The 21,918-nt window shown below is 45.3% G+C and overlaps 1 protein-coding gene and 1 long non-coding RNA gene across 2 annotated transcripts in view; one reads left to right on the top strand and one right to left on the bottom strand.

Moving 5' to 3' along the window:
• Positions 1 to 21,918, bottom strand: part of LOC138765201 (uncharacterized) — a 249,914-nt gene that overhangs the window by 104,586 nt on the left and 123,410 nt on the right. The window lies entirely within an intron of this gene.
• LOC138765200 (hyaluronidase PH-20-like) lies at positions 536 to 21,629 on the top strand. Its single transcript, XM_069942140.1, has 4 exons — positions 536 to 578; positions 7,020 to 7,995; positions 15,928 to 16,017; positions 21,116 to 21,629. The coding sequence occupies exons 2-4, from the start codon at positions 7,042 to 7,044 to the stop codon at positions 21,416 to 21,418; spliced, it is 1,347 nt and encodes a 448-aa protein (XP_069798241.1). The 5' UTR covers positions 536 to 578; positions 7,020 to 7,041; the 3' UTR covers positions 21,419 to 21,629.

Below are 21,918 nucleotides of genomic sequence, written 5' to 3'. Positions count from 1 at the left end.
AATTATGACTGGAATATTCACTCTATTCAAATCCAGTTTCACCAGAAGATGTTGAGCAGAGGGAGCTGCAACTTGGGAGGGAGAGGAAATGTTTACAACTACAAAGTCTTTTTTTCTCTCTCTGATGTTAAAAGGTTTGTCGACTGATGCCTATTCACTTCCAAACCACCAGGAACTTATTGATTGGAATGTTGTGTTACCCAAAAAAATTCCAGGAAGGCTTCAGCCATGAACTCAAGGAACTGCTTCCAGCTGCACAAACTTGTGAAATAAAATTCATCCACGACATCATGAAAATTTACAACAATTCTGAAGGAAAACACAAGATTGTGGTGTAATTTTAGAAATTTGATCTTCCACAACAGCTGTCACAGGACCTCATGAAGGTCAGCAAATTTAGATCCGTTCAACAAAATTCAATTTGGCAATTTAACATTTGTTCTTATGAAGTCATTAGATTTCCAATGAAAACTGACTCAAATCTGAATTATATAAAGCAAGGTTACAACCAGCCTGATGCTCAGAGTGCCCTGAAGCAAGTCAACGGAGGGTTTTGGAAGAAACATAAGAACTGAAAGGTAAACCTCATGTTTAAACTGATTGTTTCTTGATTATCTCAAGTTTCTGATCTAATTTGAGATCCTTTAAGCTTGGCTTATATTTTGGAGGAAATAATTTTGCAAATGGAATTATATTTGGATACTAATATCCACATGAGCATATCCTCAGCATATGAGGAAGACAAGAACTGAAGATAATGGGATCCTACGTCGTCATTTTCATTTGCATTTTGACCAACCTCAGTCAGAATTATTACATCTGTGGCCAGCAGACTCCATCAAGCTCTGCCTGTGCTCACTGTTTTATTCCATCAAGAACCATAGCAGATGTGGACATTATGACGTTCCCTCTGAACTATCCCATGCTTGTTGATCTATTTCAGTACCAATCAGTTTGCCAGCATACTTACTAGTTTAGTGCAGCTGTTACAAGGTATGTTGCAATAGTTACGTTGCAATAAATATGTCTTTAAAAGAGATAGATTGTGGGGGTTTTGTTTAGGATACATTTCACAGAGTAATTAGGTTTGGAGCAGAGAGAGAGAGAGAAATAAAAGAGGTGATTTCTCTTTTGGAGAGAGAAAGAGAAGTCAGTTCTATAGCAGCAGTTGAGGCTACAACATGGTAAGCTGGCAGGCTTGTTGAAAACCCCTATTTTAAAGATGGGTTGTGAGTTTGGAGTTCATCCTGTTCAAAACCCTTATAGTCCTTACAAGAGGAAATGGCTGGCTAGAGCGTTTCTCCTGAAATAAGGGAAATAAGAGGAACTCTTATTACTGTGGTGACCTGGAAGAAGAGGTTATCATTTGGAGCAAGACACCGAAGTGACTGACTGGAGAGAATCAGTTTGTGTGTGTCCAACAAGCAACAAATCTCTCTCTGAAACCAACAAAAACCTTCCTGAGCGGTAACCATTTAACTTTAAGCACCAGAGCCTGGTGGAAATTATAAATGTTGAATTCTGTTCACAGTGTGAGAATTGCCTGATACCAGTGAACATGGAGAAGTGAAAAGTGAAATGTTTGTATGTATTTTGATGGATATGGTTCACAGTGTGAAAAATTTAAAAAAATTTTAAAAAGAGAAGTGAAAAGTGAATGATTGGACAATGAAACAGAACTTTCCTGAACATAAGCACATTACATATGCCTGCGCTTAGAATTCGAAGAGGGTTGTTAGGTTAAGTTAATAATAATGTTAAAGATTGATCCTGTTTTTATGTTTAAAGAAAATTAAAAGCAACTTTTGTTTAAGTAATCATTGTCTTTGGTGAATATCTATTGCTGCTGGGTTTTGATGTCCTCTGTGGCTGTTACACACCCATAAGATATTTCTGACCATGTCTGAAACAAAAAATAAATCCTCTACTTGAGAGCATGTTTCTTTCAAAATAAAAATGACAATTACAGTGATAATTTTCATTTGGATTTTTCCCACCTCAGTCAGAATTATTACAAATATGGCCAGTGGACCCTGTTCTAGCTTGATATGCTCACTGTTTTATTCCATAGGAACTATGCCCAGTTGTGGACATTTTTTGTTGATGGTTTCCATCTGTGCCCTGTGGTGTAGAGGGAGCAGTCTTGGTCTGAGGTACAGCATCCTTTAGTCACTATCTTTTGCCCATGGTAGGGGAGTCTAAAATTAAAATAATTTTTTTTTAATTTAGACACACAGCACAGTAACAGGCCTTTCGGCCCACAAGCCCATGCCACCCATTTTCACCCAATTGACCTAGAACCTCGGTACACTTCGAATGATAGGAGGAAACTGGAGTCTCCAGGGAAAACCCACACAGACACGAGGAGAACATACAAACTCCTTACAGACAGCACGGGATTCGAACCCCAGTCTCGATCGCTGACGTTGTAACTGCATTGCACGAACCGCTGTGCTAATTGAGCTGCCTGAGTTCGCCTGAGATTATCTGATCTCGAAAGCTCAGCAGGCTCAAGACTGGTCAGTACTTAGAGGGGAGACTGCCCAGGAACACCAGGTGCTGTAGGTTTCTGGACAAAGTGGCGACTTTCTGTCTGCCTTTACAGTGGACAAAAGTTAGAGAATTTCACATGACAATAATGAAACCTTTTCTGCCAAAACGATAGGGCATGGATTTAAGGTGAGCAGGGAAAGATTTAAAAGGGTCCTAGGGGGCAATGTTTTCATGCAGAGAGTAGAAAAGTCATCTACGTCAAACATCAAAGACCCTCAGCACCCTTTTCTCACTGCTACCATCAGAAAGAGGTACAGGAGCCTGAAGATACACAATCAAAGTTACAAAAACAGCTTCTAGCCTCCGCTGTCAGATTTTTGAACAGGCATTAGACACTACCTCACTTTTTCTCTTGTTTTGCATGAGTTCTTTATTTTTGTAAAATCTTGTATTTATGGAATTTTAATTTATAGTGATTTTTGCACCTTGTTCTGCACCACCACACTGGTGCTGCAAACCACAAATTTCGTGACACGCGTTCATGACAATAAACCTGATTCTGATAGTTATGTGAAACTAACTGGCAGAAGAAGTGGTAAAGGCAAGTACAAACACATTTTATACAGGAACGTAGATAGGAAAGGCTTAATGGGCCAAACAGAGGCTGAGCATGGTCACCATGGACAAGTTGAGCCAAAGAACCTGTTTCTGTCTGGTGAAACATTATGACTCTATTCTGTTCTGAACTCCAGTAAGGTAAAATTCTCTGCCCTGTTATTCCAAACTTTATTTATTTAAGCTCTTGAAACTTGCGGAATCACCTGTCTTGGTTTTTAAGAAAACCTGCAGAGGCTGGGATCGAGTGCAAGATAGAAATGTGCTGGTGAAACTCAGCAGGTCATGCAGCATCCATAGGATGTAAATGGTGACCAATATTTCGGGCCTGAGCTCATTGTGAATCACCTGTCTTGTAGTTTTTAATATACTCTCAATGTAGGAGATAATCTTCCATGTTTTATCTGGAATCATTTTAAAATTTTTAACTTGGTTAGATCACACTAATTGTAACTTGAATATAGCTAGTTTGAATGAATTGTGTGTTAAATTATAGGAACTGAAAATTAGTGGCAATACTGATGACCTCCAGATAGTTTTCATTGATAGGTATACGATATTCATGAACTGTTTATTTAAGTTGAAGAATTGGACAAGTTTCTCTACTCTTTATGAAAGGTGAGAAGAGGGAACTCATGAGAATGAAGGACCAATCTCTTGTCAGGAAATGTCAGTCTATCAGTCAGAAGAACCGGCTCATGGGATCCAGGTATCAGAGCTGGGATTCAAGTGGGTAGTGAGGGCTCCCGAAGGGCCTCGGGCGCTGAAAGCTCCCTGATCATGGGTCTGGAGCTCAGGTTGCCAATGGTTTGAATAAGAGGCTGCAGGAGAGCTGGAGGCGAATCCATGGACACTCGGCGACTCTGAAGGGACTCTCTTTTGCTTCTCTTTCTCTCGTACTGTGAGGGGTGCCGGACGACCCTGATGACACTGAAGGCGACTCAGTGTCGACGCCGGACGACCCTGATGGCGACTCAGAGTCGACGCCGGACGACCCTGATGGCGACTCAGTGTCGACGCCGGACGACCCTGATGGCGACTCAGTGTCGACGCCGGACGACCCTGATGGCGACTCAGTGTCGACGCCGGACGACCCTGATGGCGACTCAGTGTCGACGCCGGACGACCCTGATGGCGACTCAGTGTCGACGCGGGACGACGCTGATGGCGACTCAGTGTCGACGCCGGACGACCCTGATGGCGACTCAGTGTCGACGCCGGACGACCCTGATGGCGACTCAGTGTCGACGCCGGACGACCCTGATGGCGACTCAGTGTCGACGCCGGACGACCCTGATGGCGACTCAGTGTCGACGCCGGACGACCCTGATGGCGACTCAGTGTCGACGCCGGACGACCCTGATGGCGACTCAGTGTCGACGCCGGATGACCCTGATGGCGACTCAGTGTCGACGCCGGATGACCCTGATGGCGACTCAGTGTCGACGCCGGATGACCCTGATGGTGACTCTTTCCAGGGTCAGCGCCTGAATGTGTGTTAGAGGGTGGCAGCAGCGAGTTAGAATCTGACCTGCTGATGGAAGGGGGTGGTCTGCTGGCAGGATCCAACCTGTCGACGGGTGGGGGAGGGTCTGCTGGCAGGATCCAACCTGTCAACGGGTGGGGGGGTGGTCTGCTGACAGGATCCAACCTGTCGATGAGTGGGGGGGGGCAGTCTTCTGGCAGGATCCAACCTGTCGATGGGTGAGGGGGGTCTCCTGGCAGGATCCAACCTGTCGATGGGTGGGGGGGGGTCTGCTGGCAGGATCCAACCTGTTGATGGATTGGGGGGGTGGGGGCGGTTGGTTCTACCAGGAGCCTTCCTATAATTGAGGCAGAAGGCAATTTTGTGTAATAAAGCATGAAAAGGGAGATAGAACACCTTAAAGTGTTCAGCTAACCAGAAGGAGCCATTGTAGATTGATAACAGCATGATCATCAATTTTGATAATTGTCAGTGACCCCCAATTCTATCTGGATCCATCGTTTCCATTTCTTCTTTACCAACTCCTTATTCCCTCCCCCAGTGGTTTCTCCTTCTTCCTGCCTCTCCACCCCTCTTACCTTCTGTCCAATGCCCTATCACCTTTTAGCTCGTCTCCTTGATACACTCGATATCACCCTTTCCGACTTCAGTCTCGATAAAGGGTCCCGACCAGAAACTGATGATTTCTATATGGATGTTGTTTGACTTTGGAGTTCCTCCAGCAATTCTTTATCTGCTCAAGATTCCAGCATCTGCAGCTTTTATGTTTCTCTACCTCTTTTATGTTTCTTTAAACATTTTTTTATTTATTGACAGCGCGGCAGAAGCTGATTCAGGCCATTTAAACCCATGCCGCTCAATAGCATCCAGATTACCTGACAACCCCCGTATGTTCTGAAACTGAAACCCACACAGATAAGGGGAGAATGTACAAACTCCTTACAGACAGTGCTTGAACCCGGTCGCTGGCACTCTAATAGCATTGGGCTAACCGCTACACTAACTGTGCTGCCTGCGGCCGTTATGTTCCTCACGCCACTACAAGTGGCTGAGACTCATTTTATATACAGTACAACTCCGATTATCCAAAATCCTACTTATCCAAAAATTTTTCGGGGGGTCGTCGGGCTCCCGGTGCTGGGAGCATTGGACTTTGGGCTCCTGGTGGCAGCGGGGTCCTCAAGCTCCCAGGCAGGACTGGGACCCTCAGGCTCCAAGCATGAGTGGGGCCTCGGTGGGGAAGTGTCAGTAATTGGCGGAGACCAGCATTTTTTGGTGAGAATTAAACATTATTTTAATGCTTAAAAAGCCTTCCCTAGTTGTTTAAACGCTGTTACAAGTAATTTGTTGTTGCTACTGGCCTGTTTTTTTTAAAAATGACCAGTTCTCTGAAGAAAACATTTATCCGAAATGGGCCGGTCCAGACCATTTCACATAATTGGAGTTATACTGCAATTCATTTTAAAACTCTCCTCTACTCATTGCAATGTTTTTAATAGAAGACGTTCCTGTGCTTCATTTCCTATTGGTTAGAAAAAATCTCTTACAAAGTAAATTGACTTTGTTTCCAAAGCCATAATCTGTTAACCATACATCACACACCCCACTCCATTTTAACTTCCTTGCCTGAAACAGAACTGGCGGTGAACTTTGCTTCACATTTAATAGTATATTTAACAAAAAATTCAATGCATTGAGCTAATCTTTGACTAATGTTTGTGTTAAATGTAATAGCAATGAAAATTTAGAAAGATCACATCACGTTTATTTAAATGTTGGTACCTTTCTAACAATTAATGTCAAAGAATCATAGAATCATACAGCACACCTCTTTTGTGCCAACTAAGGTGCATGTCGACAGAAATCCTATTCGCTCTCTCTGCCTTTCGAATCAAAGTACCTGTCCAAATGTGTTTTAAATGTAATTGCCCCTGCTCCCACTGCCTCCTCTGGTAGTTCATTCCTCTCAACCAACTGATCTGACAGCTATTCAAGATTCTAAGATTCCTTTATTGAAATGAACCTAAATGCATAAAATTTATTAACCTTGGCTTGTCTTAAAGACACCCAAAGAGATGTCATTAGCCCAGTAATGAGAGAAAGAGAAGCAGAGTCCGTTCAGAGTTACCGTGGATACGCCTCCTTCACTCTCATAACCTCTGCAGCCGCACGGCCTCCTGCTGGTTCCAGCGGTGGACCTGAGCTCTCCAATCTGAACTTCCAATATAATCAGGGAGCCACCGACATCCGAGGTCCTTTTGGATCGTATTCTGTGTGGAACCGGGAGCGCGGCTGCAGAGGTTGGCTGGTTTCAACAAAAAAAATTGTGGTCCTTTGGGGCACTGGGCGAGACCCCTAAAGATTTAGTTCAACACTGGACTGAGATGTTACAAGAGACATTTTGTTTGCTCCTTTTTGCTTTCAGAGGCTGGAAATTCCTCACCAGGATGGATGTATTCAAACCTTTGGGAAACAGCTGCATTAAAGGGCTGATTGTTTTTTGGCACCTCTTGATTGTTCCAGGATCCTCCAGTCAATTACCACAGAAAACTGCACCTCCATTGAGGCAGAGACATCCATTCCTTGCCATATGGAATGCACCATCTGAGCTGTGCGCGAGCAAATTTGGGGTCACCTTCAACCTCCCATCATTCTCGATGATATCCACCACTCAACAGCGTCCGTTTCAACAGGACGTCAGGATATTCTTCAAACGAATGATTGGACATTATCCTCATTATAACGAGCTGACAGGTCAGGAATTCAACGGTGGAATTCCTCAGCAGGTCAACATGGTTAGACACTTGGAGAAAGCTGAGCATGATATTCAGAAGTTAATCCCATCCAACACATCCAAGGGTCTAGCAGTTATTGACTGGGAAAACTGGAGACCCCTCTGGAGTCGGAATTGGAACCGCATGCTTATTTACCAACGGCAGTCCATTGAACTGGTACAGCAGAGGGACCTATCTTTAACATTGCAAAATGCATCCGCTATTGCCAAGGCTGAATTCGAGGAAGCTGCAAAAACTTTCTTCATAAAGTCCCTGCGGCTCGGCAAAAAGTTAAGGCCGAACCAACTCTGGGGTTTCTACCTGTTCCCCAATTGTTATAACAACCTGCACAAGGATAGGTTTTGGACATACACAGGGAAGTGCCCACAACAGGCAATATCACGCAACAACAAACTCCTCTGGCTTTGGCAAGAAAGCACAGCGCTTTACCCCAGTATTTATCTGCATAAAGCGATGAAGTCTTCTGATAAGGCGAAGCTGTTTGCACGGAATCGTGTGCAAGAGGCCATGAGGGTGGCAACTCTTTCCAAAGAAGAATATACTCTTCCTGTTTATGTCTACACCAGAGCTGTATACCGCAATGCTTTTAATGAATCCCTCTCTGAGGTAAGCAGAAAATAAACAGTGGGTATAAGCAGAAGATAAGCAGTGGGTAATTCACTGTAAGAGCAAAACAAATAGAAACTGGAGTGAAGAGCGCAAACGTGCTGGGGAAACTCAACAGGTCACACCGCATCTAGAGGAAGGAAAGGGTAACAAAAGTTTCAGGACAGAACTCCGTCAGGCATAAGCAAAAACCAGGCTGTGGTGGAGGGGGAGGAAAGGGGAAGCGGGAGGAACAGGCAGGGGAAGGAACCCAGGCTCACAGGTAAGAAGTCATACAGGATGGGAGGGTAGAGAAAAGCTGAGAAGTGATGGGGGAGAGCGGAGCTCTGCGATAGGAGAGGGAAGGGAAGTGAGGGCAGAGGAGAGCTTGATGAAAGGAGAAAGGGATGAGGGAAAAATATTGGGTATTGCGGTTAACGCAACACTAGTGCAGTGCCAGCAAGCTGGGTTCAAATCCGGCACTGTCTGAAAGGAGCTTGTACGTTCTTCCTGTGTCTGCCTGGGTTTCCTCTGGGTGTGTGTCCCGGGTTTCACCCACCTTTCAAAAACGTACCGGGATGTAGGATAATTGGAATATTTGGATGGTGCAGGCTCGAGAGCCGGAAGGGCTCGTTTCTGGGCTGCATGCCTAAATTTTTAAAAAGTATTTTAGAAAGACAGACTCGTTTGAACAGGTGAAAGGATATTGGAAAAGATGATGTTAATGCCGTCTGGTTAGAGAGTACAAAGATAGAATAAATGGTGTTGTCACTTTTTTAAAAATTAGACATACAGCATTGAAATAGGCCAATTTGGCCCTACAAGTCCGTACTGCCCAATTTACACCCCATTAACCTACACCTCCGGTACGTTTTTGAAGGGTGGGAAGAAACCAGAGACCCCGGAGAAAACCCACGCAGACACGGGGAGAACATACAAACTCCTTTCAGACAGCGCGGGATTCTAACCTGGACCAGTCCTGATTGCTGCCACTATAATCGAGTTGCCCTAACTGTTACACCAACTGTGTTGTTCCTCCAATTTGCAGGTGGCCTCGATTTTTTTGTTTGAATAGGAGCAGGAGATTCCCCTTTTGTTCCGTGGCCCTTCTCGACTATTGGATGTGATTATAGGTCAGGGCCCTCCACCAGCACCACCTGATCTCCTTAATGTCTCAAAACTGGATGTTGTCGACTGAAGCAGGATTTAGAGATATGATTTTTTTTTTAATCCATTTATTGTTATTTTAAATTTCGGCATACAGCATGGTAACAGGCCATTTCAGCACAAGTTTCCATACCGCCCAATTACACCCCTTTAACCTACACCCTCAGTATGTGGGAGGAAATGGGAGCCCCTGGGGAACCTTCATTGCTGGAGAGATTGAATTTAGGAGCAGTGGGGGTTCTGCTGCAACTGTACAAGGTTGAGGCCACATCTGGAGTATAGTGTGCAGTCTGGTCTCTTTGAGAAACGACATGGTGGCTTTGAAGGTGATGCAGAGGAGGTTCACCAGGTTAATTCCAGAAATGAGGGGAGACTGAGTCATCTGCATCTGAACTTGCCTGAATTCAGTAGAATGAGAGCGTCTGTTATAGAAACGTATAAAATTATGAAAGGGATAGATAAGATAGAGGCAGGAAAGTTTTCATAAAGTTTTCAGACGACTCAGAGAGACCAGAACTAGGGGATATTACCTCAAGATTCGGGGAGTAGATTTGGGATTTGTATAGGAACTGCTTTTCCTATAGAATATGTGTTCTCTGCCCGAGGAAGCTGTGAAGACTGTCTTATTATTTAAGACACAGATAGATAGATGTTTGCTGAGTAGGGGGATTAAAGGTTATGGGGAACAGGCAGGCAGGTGGTGCTGAGTCCACAGCCAGATCAGCCATGATCTTGATGAACTCTGATTCTTCACCCCTTCAAACATGCTCCACCATTCAGTTGGACTATAACAGATCGGATATCCCTCAAGTCCACTTCCCGAACTTTTCCACATGCTTCTTGATCCCCTCCACAGTTCTCCAAGTCATTACCCTCTGAAGGAAGAAAATCTTCCTCATCACTCTTTATAAGAAGCCACCCCTTATTCTGAAACCATGTCCTCCAGTTCTAGATAACCTCACACACGGAAACATCTCAGCATCCACTTCATCGATCCACTCAGAATCTTATATGACCCAATTACTCATTTTACTCAACTCAGAAGAGTGGCGGCTTAATCTACCCAAACACTCTTTGTATGTGAACCCTTTCATCCTTGAAAACAACTGAATGGGCCTTCTCTACACTGCTTCCAATGTTCTTCCTGAAATAGTGCATGGTTAGTGTCTCGTGTTTCCGAAGGGTCTCCCTTTTGCTTCTCTTTCTCCTATTGTTAGGGGCCACTGGGCAATGTTCATGGTAGCTCTTTGTTTGCCTTGTGGCAGGCAAACATTGAAGTGTACCATAAATAAAATATAAAAGTCTGCAGATATCCTGATTGAAGTAAAAACAGGATGCTGGAGAAACTCAGCAGGTCAAACAGTGACCTTTATAGAGCAAAGATAACAATACATAACCAACGTTTCGGTGATAGGTGGAGAAGGGAGGGAGGGGACAGCAGCAAGCAAGGGAAGGGGGGATGGCTGGGTGAACACTCTCCAGCCAAATGACATTAACATCAACTTTTATGGTTTCTGCTAACCTCTTCTCCTCTCCCCTCCCCTCCCCCTTCCAGTTCTGCTTCCCCTCCCTCCCAGCCATCCATCCATCCTCCCCCACTTGCTGCTGTACCCTCCCTCCCTTCTCCACCTATTACCTCCTGCCTTTGCGACCAAGCCTCTTCCTCCCTACTCTTTTATTCGGATGCCTGCCGACATTTTTCCTTACCTTGATAAGGATGTATATGTTGGTCTTTTTGAGCACACCCAATGGCCAACTGTGCCTGTGGCTCTTCCCACAGGATCCAAAATGTTCCTCAGCACCCTGCCCAATTTTTTTGCAGAACAATCGGGCAGCATGGATGTGCTTTTGTTCTAAAGCTAATAAAAGCCTATCAGTTCGTTTAACTTCAGTCTTTTGGAGTTATTGATGGTGCATTACATCATTTCTGTATTTTTACCTTTGCTATATAAAGGACACTATTAATCCGCTGAGTTTCTGCAGCATTGGGTTTTTACTTGAAGCGTACCTTTTATTGCATGACAATAAAAGGAGTCTTATACTCCAGGTGCACTCCGTAAAACTGCATGTGAACATCCCACATTCGGCTCCTCTTGTGATAGTCCATTAATTTCTTTATTACTTGCTGTATCAACTTGCCAAACCTCTGCCATTTCATTTATTAAGACTCTGAATCATTCCGTACTGCCACGCGTTACTGTCTCATTCCATTTAAATAGAACTTTTTTTAAATTCCTTCCTTCTGAAGTGGATAACCTCACATGTTCCCCTATCCTACTCCATCTGCCAACTTCTTCCCTGCTCACTTAGCCCATCTTTATCCCTTCGCATGCTGTTTCTGTCCTTCCCACAACTTGGTAACCCACCAAAGGTGGAGCAGGTTGTAGAAATACAAAAGAAATGTTTAAAAGTCAAAGAACCCTAAAAAAAAAAGGACCAGGAGTCGGCCGTCCAGCACGTCAAGCCTGCCCTTCCATTCAATAAGATCATGGACCCAGGTCCACTTACCCCCTGTTCCTATCACTTTTAATGCCCCAACTATGTAAAAAATTGATCTATATGTGTCAGAAATATATTCACTAAGGCAGCCGCTAATGGTTCCTGAGAAATTCACAGAGTCACTACTTTCTGAGAGGAGTTTCTCCTCATCTCTGTCCTAAATCTACTCCTCCAATCTTAAGGCTTGACTCTGGAATCAACTTGGAGAACATCCTCTGCGCCGCCACCATGATTGAGAACCCCCAGTAATGGTGAATGATTGAGAGCCACTGAGTAATGTCTATAAGCCACAGGCCGGGAAGAAGACTTGCCAGGCTTGGAGTCATGTGGGGGGCATTCATGGCCCACGCAGCCCCCAAATGAGTTATTGTGCCACCCGCAGCACTAGCGACACTAGGGTGTTGGGGACTGCATTGGGTTACGACATCAGAGAGGGTGTCACCAAAATGAATCACCTGGTTTCATCTCCACGCATTATAAGCACGAGTGATTGTCTGATACGTCGGAGGGAAGGGGAAGTGTGAGGGCGTGGCAGACAGAGGAGGTCCATGGCACGTGCTTCCACACCCCACTGAGTGAGTTATCGAATGGCAGCTTGTGTTCCCCCCTCCCCACGGTTACCATAATGACCCCCCTCCCCCGATTAGATCTATTCTGACGCTGACTCCTGCCTAGATGAGCAGAGGAATATTAAGTAGCTTGCTTGATGTTTTGGGGTCTTCTGTTGCATCGGAGTTAGGCTCTCGCAGATCTTTTGAGCTGGGCGCAAGGTCAAGGAGCAAGGTAGTCTGATAGCCCTTGTATTGGATGGATTTCCTAGTATGCTGCAGTAAAATGAAGCATTGGGTTCTTTCTGCCACATCTGCATAGCAGCCAATCCCAACATCTGCTCTGGGCAGAAGTGTTCCATGTCCCATTTGGAAGAACTCCAGAATTTCGGGTACATAATGGAGACAGAGAACTATCTGTATTTCGACCACCCTGTCACAAGAAAGGCTTCCAGAGATGTCGGTTTATCGATGCACCGCAGAATGTTGGGTTTACATTAAGGGTCCCACATCGGTCCCACTGGTCCATTAAATACCATGAACCTGCATTTTGAACCCCCAGAGAGATGAATTGAACCGTCTTACCATGTTTTGCAATTACCTCTGTCTGCGCTGAGCCCATTCCCCCTCAACCTTTGTCACACAGAGATCCTTGTGCACGTGGAGTGAGCTGCCAAAGGAAGTGGCAGAGGCAGGGGCAATTACAACATCTAAGAGACGTTTAGACCGAACCGTGGATATGGAAGGTTTAGAGGGGCATGGGCCAAACGCAAAGGAGAGCATCAACTCAGCTGCTGGAGGAGCTCAGCAGGTCAGGCAGTATCATTGGGAGAATTACTCATGCGGCTCAACTCTCTGAGTTCTCCCAGCAGGTGGGTTTTCTTTTAAATTTTACACTTAAATTTAATTTTTTTTAAATTAGACATAGAGCATGGTAACAGGCTCTTTTGGCCCATGATCCCATGCCACCCAATTACACCCAATTGAATTACAACCCCGTTTTTGAATGCTGGGAGGAAACCTGATTACCCCCCCCCCCCCCCCCAACGGGAAAAAACTGGGCAGACACAGGGAGAACATGCAAACTCTTACAGACAGCGCAGGATTCGAACCTGAGTCGCTGATGATGCAACAGTGTTTCGTTAGCCGCTACACTAACCATGTCGCTCCAGATTCCAGCGCCTGCAGTTTCCAGTATGTATCCCACATTCAAATGGATCCAGCTCAGATCGGCAGGCTAGGCCAAAGAGTTTTAAAAAATGATTCGGTGCAGACTAGAAGGGCCGAAGGGGCCTGTTTATGTGCTATAGCATTCTATGGTTCTATGGTAAGCCCTTTCCTTTGGCTTGGCTTCGTGGACGAAAGTTTATGGAGGGGTAATGTCCACGTCAGCTGCAGGCTCGTTTGTGGCTGACAAGTCCAATGAGGGACAGGCAGACACGGTTGCAGCGGTTGCAAGGGAAAATTGGTGGGTTGGGGTTGGGTATTGGGTTTTTTCTCCTTTGTCTTTTGTCAGTGAGGTGGGCTCTGTGGTCTTCTTCAAAGGAGGTTGCTGCCCGCCGAACTGTGAGGCGCCAAGATGCACGGTTTGAGGCGATATCAGCCCACTGGCAGTGGTCAATGTGGCAGGCACCAAGAGATTTCTTTAGGCAGTTCTTGTACCTCTTCTTTGGTGCACTTCTGTCTCTGTGGCCAGTGGAGAGCTCGCCATATAACACGATCTTGGGAAGGCGATGGTCCTCCATTCTGGAGACGTGACCTACCCAGCGCAGTTGGATCTTCAGCAGCGTGGATTTGATGCTGTCGGCCTCTGCCATCTCGAGTACTTCGACGTTAGGGATGAAGTCGCTCCAGTGAATGTTGAGGATGGAGCGGAGACCACGCTGGTGGAAGCGTTCTAGGAGCCGTAGGTGATGCCGGTAGAGGACCCATGATTCGGAGCCGAACAGGAGTGTGGGTATGACAACGGCTCTGTATACGCTAATCTTTGTGAGGTTTTTCAGTTGGTTGTTTTTCCAGACTCTTTTGTGTAGTCTTCCAAAGGCACTATTTGCCTTGGCGAGTCTGTTGTCTATCTCGTTGTCGATCCTTGCATCCGATGAAATTGTGCAGCCGAAATAGGTAAACTGGTTGACCGTTTTGAGTTTTGTGTGCCCAATGGAGATGTGGGGGGGGGGCTGGTAGTCATGGTGGGGAGCTGGCTGATGGAGGACCTCAGTTTTCTTCAGGCTGACTTCCAGGCCAAACATTTTGGCAGTCATGGTAAGAACCCATGTTGTATAACTGCATGACTCTGTTCTCTATAACATTGCAGAATTAAACTGGGCACCTCTTAAATTTCTATCATAAGGAATTCTGATGGAAAATTTGGAATACCCATGATCAAAGTGACTCCTCAATACAGTAGTACTCTTTATGGATGCATTGAAACATTGTCCAACATCTATTCATAGAAGTGTTTCTCTCACAACCAACAGGGTTGCAGTTCCTGAATCTTCACCAGTAGACACAGTACGGTTAGCGTAGCCGTTAGCACAGTGCTATTACAGCACCAGTGAATCCCGCACTGTTCGTAAGTAGCTTGTACGTTCTCCCCGCATCTGCGTGAGTTTTCCCGGATGCTCCAGTTCCCTCCCAACCTACCGGAGGTTGAAGGCTAATTGGCTCGTAGGCCGGAAGGGCCAGGTACTCTTTATATTTAAAATTGAGCATCACCAGATTATGCCAGAATTCCTCAATAAAAGGAGTGGAAAAGAGATGATAAGAAGGAAAATTGGGACGGAACATGACTCCTGCACAAAATAAAAACTCTAAAATCATCAACCAGTAAAAGTTACCAATAAGAAACACATAAAACACAGCTGCTTTGACTTCAGTGGCCCTGACTCCATTGAGCGATGGTCTCCCGGACTCCTTCGACCACTCATCCTTTTCCACCTTGATACCTACCCCTGTGACCACAAGGAGTGTAGGCTTCCACTGACACCTCCTCCCTACCTCCATTTCACTTTTCAAGTGAAGCAACTCTTTACCTGAGAATCTGTAAGGGACCATTTTTGCATCCGGTCCTCCCATTGTGGCCTCCTTTGCATCAGGGAGACCGGGCACAGACTGGGAGATCGCTTCATTCAGCCCCTTCTTTCTGCCCCAGTGGTCCGTCTCTTTAATTCCACACACCATTACCTGACATGCCTGTCCGTGGCTTCATGTACTACCAAACTGAGCACCCAGCAAAATAGAGGAACAGCACCTTATGTTCTGTATCAGGTGTCTCCAACCAGACAGTATTAACCTTGACCTCCAATTTCTGTTAACTCCCTCATCCAGTCTCACTCTTTCTCTACCTTCTATCTTCGTCCTTCAGCTTACCACCCCCTTCCCTTCCTTCCCTCCTCTATCAGAGAGCAATTCTTCAAAGCCATCTGACATATTATTTTTCAGCCGGCTTCTCTTCTACCCTCCCACCTGTATCCACTTATGATCTCTTACTTGTTACACCTGTGCTCTTCCCCTTTTCCCTTTCCCCTTCCTCCCTCCCTCCTCTCCCCTCCCCCCAATGTTTTTTCTGATTCCCGACGGGCCCAGGCCTGAAACATTGGTTACTTTTTGCTTCCCATGGGTGCAGCGTGACCTGGTGAGTTTCTCCAGCAGGTTTGTGTGCTGCACTCAGCCCCAGTGTCTGCAGCCTTTCCTGTTTCGGTCAAGTGATGGTCTTTGTCCTTGTTTATTGTTTCCTCAGGCTGATCTCGTGAGAACAATTGGTGAAAGTGCAGCACTCGGAGCAGCTGGGATCGTGGTTTGGGAAAGCTCAAATACAACGCTAAATAATGTAAGATTTGTGATTAATACTTATCCTAATCAATGTTCAAGGTCGTGGCCACAGCTTCGAGTCTGCATGGAAATGAAGTACTTTGGGTATCATTGGAGCAATACTTTATAGAGCACAGAACTACAGCTCAGTACAGGCCCTTCAGCTCTCAAAATAATAAACCCTTATATTCCTTACAAAAACTAAACCCTCCCTACCTTCTCACCCTCTATTTTCCTTTCATCCATGTTCCTGTCTAAGAATATCTTAAAAGTCCTTAATGTTTCAGCCTCCACCATGCTCAGTGTAAAAAAAAACTTACCCCTGACGTCTCCCCTAAATTCCCCCCCCCCTTAACTTTGTACATATGGTGTTTGCTGATCCTGCCCTGGGAAACAGGTGCTGGCTATCCACCCTATCTACACCCCTCATAATATTGTTGACCTCTATCAGGTCACTTCTCATCCTTCTATGCTCCAAGGGAAAAGTCCCAGCTCTGCTAACCTTGCCTCATAAGTCTTGTTTCCCAATCCAAGCAGCATCCTGGTAAATCTCCTCTGCCCCCTCTCCATAGCTTCCAAATCCTTCCTATAATGAGGTGACCAGAACTGAACACAATACTCTAAGTGTGGTTTCACCAAAGATTTGTAGAGTTGTAACATGACCTCTCTCCTCCTGAACTCAATCCCCTTATTAATGAAACACCAGCAATATATCTTTGCTTTTTATGGATGCTAAAAAGACTGGCTGAGTTCCTGTGTTTTTACTGCATTCTCAACTTCTGCAGACTTACATGTTTCACTCCTGGTCCCAGACACCCCACCTAGAGGAATAAACATGAACTGCGTCCACATGTCAAGCCTCATGAGAAATAGGGTCTCTGTCCATCCTCTTAGAGAAACATTGGTAACATCTTAGTTTTGAGTCGATTGGATCAAAGCAATCCAGCAGAAAGCAACGTTAATGCAGGTGGACGAAGATAAAAGAACCACATCAGAAAAGCTTTATTTAAGTCAGTGTCTCAACCTTTTCCTTTCCACTCACATTCCACTTTAAGTATTCCCTACGCCATAGGTGCTCTGTGAGGGATTGCTTAAGGTGGTACGTGGATGGGAAGAATAAGTTTGAAAACCTCTGTTTTAATTGTCCCTAATTGACTCGTTATGTGCACGGTTTCAGAACTCCAAAGGAAATGGGCCAATGACAATTTTTCTCAAGCAAAATATTTCAGTAACAATTGGGTCTAGAGCAGTGATTCTCAACCTTCCCTTCCCACTCACATCCCACCTTAACCAATCCCTTACTAATCACAGAGCACCGATGGCATGGGGATTACTTAAAGTGATATGTGTGTGGAAAGAAAAAGATTGAGAAGCACTGATTTAAACAAATAAATTATATTTCCAATTTTCACCAATGATCTCAAAACACCACGTGCTATCCTTAACCTTCAATGGAGTATGAAAAAAACGTGTGAATATTTTTGATGTTGATATATTGACATACATTGATTGAAGATACATGTGGCCCATGCATGGTTAGAAAAGGTTTAGAGCAAATGCAGGAAAATGGGATGGAGCAGTTGGGTCGAAGGGCCTGTTTCAATATTATGGGGGTGGCAGAGTTGGCGTAGTGGTTAGCGCAACACCTTTACAGTGCCAGTGATCAGGACCAGGGTTCGAATCCCGCGCTGTCTGTGAGGAGCTTGTACATTCTCCCCATATCTGCATGGGTTTTCTCTGGGGGCTCCGGTTTCCTATCATCATTCAAAACGTACCGGTGGGGGGGGTGTAGGTTAATTGGGTATAAATTGGGTGGCACAGAATTGCGGGTCACAATGGTCTTTTACCATGCTATGTGTCTAAATTTAGAAAAAAATAAATTTAAATTTAAAATTTAAAATTTCAGGGAGCTTTCTCCAACAAGAGACCTATTCCAAATCTCATTATTTCCTACATTCTCACTTTACCTGTTCTTAAACATTGTTTGCAATGAGCCTGGTGTCATAGTACTATAGAAAACAAATGATTTCCTTTATTAGTAGTTGATTTTTGGTTATTATATCTAGTACATGAATTCCCTTCACTGATTGCTCATTGTAATATATTTGCCTGCTTCATTCTGTGGCCCGGTTGCCTGTTACACCTTCTAATGACACAGTGAGTGTGCAGTCCCTGCTTGGGAGAGTGAAAGCATGGTTAAGTGACCACTCCTGCTCATGTTCTACTTCTCGAAGTCCCAGAGATTGCCAGAGAACTGATCAGGCAGCATCCGTAGAGAGGAATGGACAATCAACATTTCAACTTGGGACCATTTTGCAAAAAATGATCCCATCACAAAATGTTGATTGTCAGTTTCTCTCTACAGATGCTGCCTTACATGCCTTACATCCTGAGTCCTGCCAGCTTCTCTCTGTTTACTCAACTTATGCAGGTCTTGCATTTTTCTAGAACCTCGGTTAGAAGAATCACATAAGTACTTTAGCAGCAAACGTAGGTCAGAGAGAAACTGGGTGCCCCATGGTGGGTGCCTCACCTCCATCATCACCAGCGCCCTTCCAAGGATGGCCAATACAAAGTCCTCCTGTTGTCCAGAAGAGTGTAGCACCAACAATATTCAGGAAACTAAGCACCAATCAGGACAAAGCATCCCAATTGATTGGTACTCCCTTTACTTCCCTAAACATTCATTCTTTCCACAATGTCCACTGTCTGCAAAATGCAGTCAAACACAAACGTCTGTGATTGTAGTGAAAACATAGAAATTCTGGAGGAACTCAGCAGGTTTCGCAGTGTCCACAGGAGGCAAAGATATACAATCAACGTTTGGTCCCTAACCCTAACCCTTCTGCAGAGACCACTCCCTCCGTGACTCCTTTGTCTCGTCCTCCCTTCCCACCAATTGGCCACTTGGCACATGCCCCTGCAACTCCAGGGAGATGCTCCACATGTGCTCACATCTCCACCCTCTCCATCTTTGGAGCCGAAAACAGTCCTTCCAAATGAAGCAACACTTGTGAATCTGCAGGGGTCAACTATTGCATCTGGTGTCCCCTCCTTTACATCAGAGAGACTGGGCACAGACTGGGACATTGCTTCATTGAGCTCCTTAGCTCTGTCCACTACAATAGGGAGGATCTCCCAATGGCCACACATTTCAATTCCCCACCTCAATCCTTTACTGACATGTCTGTCCATGGTCAAATGCACTGCCAGGCTGAGATCACCCAAAATTGGAAGAGCAACACCTCATCATCCTTCTAGGCACCTCCAACCAGATGTTATGAATACCTTCTCCAGTTTCCATTAGCTCCCTTCCCTCCCTCTGTCTTCTTTCCCCCAGCTCTGCATTCATAAAGCCACCCATCTCCTGATCAATTCTTACCTGCCCTTCTATCCATGTCTAATTATCGCCTTTTGTCTGTTGGTCTGTACTCCTCCCGCCTGCCCTTTCTTTCTCTTCTCCCCAGCCTTTTTATGCCTGCCTCCAGGCTCAGGCCCAAAACATCATTTATGTATCTTTACTTCCTCCGGACACGGCGGGACCGGCTGAGTTCCTCCAGCACCTCGTGCTTTTGTGATCTGTAAGATGCAGTGCCATCTACTTGCTAAAGTTATTCTAAAAGCATCTTCCTAACTCCAAACAAGACAATTGCAGCAATGCAGTCACCTCACCTCCAGGATGCACATCCTCCCTCACTCCAACAGGATCTAAATCTTGGCAGTTCTTCCCCAATTTCACCGCAAGAAGGTCTGCAGTCATCAACGGAAAATAAAACTGCTGAGGCTGCCATCTGCAACAAAAGCAGAAAGAGTGGAAGAACTCAGCTAATGGTGATACATCTGTGGGGGGAAAAAACAGTTAATGTTTCAGATCGATGACCCCTGATCATTGAACCAAAACATGAAATGGCTGCTTCCTCCACAGATGTGACACAGATTAGAAGGACCAAAGGGCCTGTTTCTGTGCTGTAATTTTCTATGCTTCTATGACAATAAGACAATGGAGCAGAATTAGACCATTTAGCCCATGAAGTCTGCTCTGCCATTCAATCATTGCTGATCTGTTTTTCCTCTCAACATTCTCCTGCCTTCTCCCCCATGACCTTTAACACCCTAACTGATCAAGAACCTGCCAATCTCTGCTTTAAATCTACCCAATGCCCTGGCCTCCACTGCTGTCCATATCAGCAAATTCCCACAGATTCAACCCCCACCCCTCCTCTGGATGAAGAAATTTCTCCCCATCTCTGTTCAAAAGGGATGTCCTTTTATTCTGAGGCTGTGCCCCCTGGTCCCAGACTCTCCCACTACTGGAAACATCTTCTCCTGTCCGCTCTCCATCCATGGAGATGAACATTGGGTAGGTTTTGATAAGATTTCCCCCTCAGCCATCTAAACTGTTGAGTTCATCCAGCATTCCAGTTTATATTTAAGATGGAACACAACGGATCAACTTGGTGATTCACAAGGCTGGTTCTGATAAGATTTCCCCCTCAGCCATCTAAACTGTTGAGTTCATCCAGCATTCCGTTTATATTTAAGATGGAACACAATGGATCAACTTGTGATTCTCAAGGCTGAAATCTTCCCAAGGGGCTGGGCAATAGATTTTAGCCATGAACGCAACACCGGTATTCCAGAGGTTAAGGGTAAAGCCATTTAATCACTGAGAGATAACTGAAGTCTTCATCTTGGGAAAACTTCAGGGTAGTAGATTTAGGATGGAGATGAGGAGGAACTGCTTTTCCCAGAGGGTGATGAATCTGTGGAATTTGCTTTCCATTGAAGCAGTGGAGGTGACTTCAGCAAATATATATAAGACAAGGTTGGATAGATTTTTACATAGTAAGGAAATTAAGGGATATGGGGAAAAGGCAGGTAGGGGGAGATGAGCCATCATCAGATCAGCCATGATCACGTTGAGTGATGGAGAAGACTCGACGGGCCGGATGGCCGACTCCTGTTCCTATTTTGGAGGCTAATTGGCAAGCCGATATTGAACAATGCACCGTGAAGTGGCTCTAAGATATGTTCCTTGCATTCCCACATTAATGTCCATGTCTTGTCAATGAATAAACCGTGATGTGATGCTCACAACTCTTTGTTCTTATTCTCAGCACACCTGCAGCATGCTGCAGAGTCACGTTGATAACACTCTGAATCATTACGTCTTGAATGTGACCCATGCCGCTCACCTGTGCAGCAAGTGGCTGTGCCAAAACAAGGGCAGGTGTCTGAGGAAGAACTGGGACTCTGATGACTATCTTCACTTGAACCCCAACAACTTCAAGATCCACAGGAAAGTAAATGGGCGCCTTGTAGTAAATGGACATCTGTCCTCGGAGGATCTTCTGCACCTCTCGGAGAAATTCACCTGTCAGTGTTACGCTGGCAAAGCCTGCAGCTCCCAGAAACCCTGACAGACCAATCTCAAGAAAGCTCTGCTACATTCCTCAAGAAATAAGCTTCAACAAAAATTAAAAATCAAACAGGAAATAATGCACAATAGTGCTAAATGAACACAGCAGGTCCCACAGAATCCATGGAAAGCGATAGGCAGTCGACTTTTCAAGCATGAGCCCTTCATCAGGGGTCCAAAGATTTAGCAGTCACTGAAATAAGGTGTTGAGAAGAGTGGGGGGGGGGGGGAGGAGGAGGAGCACAGGCTTTCAGGTGAGAGGGAATGCCAGTGGGAGGGGAAGAGCCGAGAGGTGAAAGGTGGAGAAGGGAGAGGGCTAAGAAAGATAGGAGGAAGGGAAAGAGGTGGGGAGATGGAGGAAGGAAGGATGGGCAGGAAAAAGGGAAGGAAAAGAGTCAGAGAGATGAGGGGAGAAAGGAAAAATAGAGAACAGGGAGGGGGTTACCAGAAATGCATAAAATAGGAAAGGCTGGAGATACTCAGCAGGTCACGGAGCATCTG

Source organism: Narcine bancroftii, chromosome 5 (assembly GCF_036971445.1).
Source record: "Narcine bancroftii isolate sNarBan1 chromosome 5, sNarBan1.hap1, whole genome shotgun sequence".
Taxonomy (NCBI): Eukaryota; Metazoa; Chordata; class Chondrichthyes; order Torpediniformes; family Narcinidae; genus Narcine; species Narcine bancroftii.
The sequence above is the reverse complement of the archived record's forward strand: the minus strand, read 5'-3'. Positions and strand labels throughout refer to the sequence as shown.

What these genes read in the sequence shown, in the direction of transcription:
- LOC138765200 (XM_069942140.1), top strand. Translation starts at nt 7,042, where the DNA reads ATGGATGTATTCAAACCTTTGGGAAACAGCTGCATTAAAGGGCTGATT. An exon ending in TTAATGAATCCCTCTCTGAG is followed by an intron (nt 7,996 to 15,927) that starts GTAAGCAGAAAA and finishes TTGTTTCCTCAG; the next exon opens with GCTGATCTCGTGAGAACAAT. An exon ending in CAAATACAACGCTAAATAAT is followed by an intron (nt 16,018 to 21,115) that starts GTAAGATTTGTG and finishes TCTTATTCTCAG; the next exon opens with CACACCTGCAGCATGCTGCA.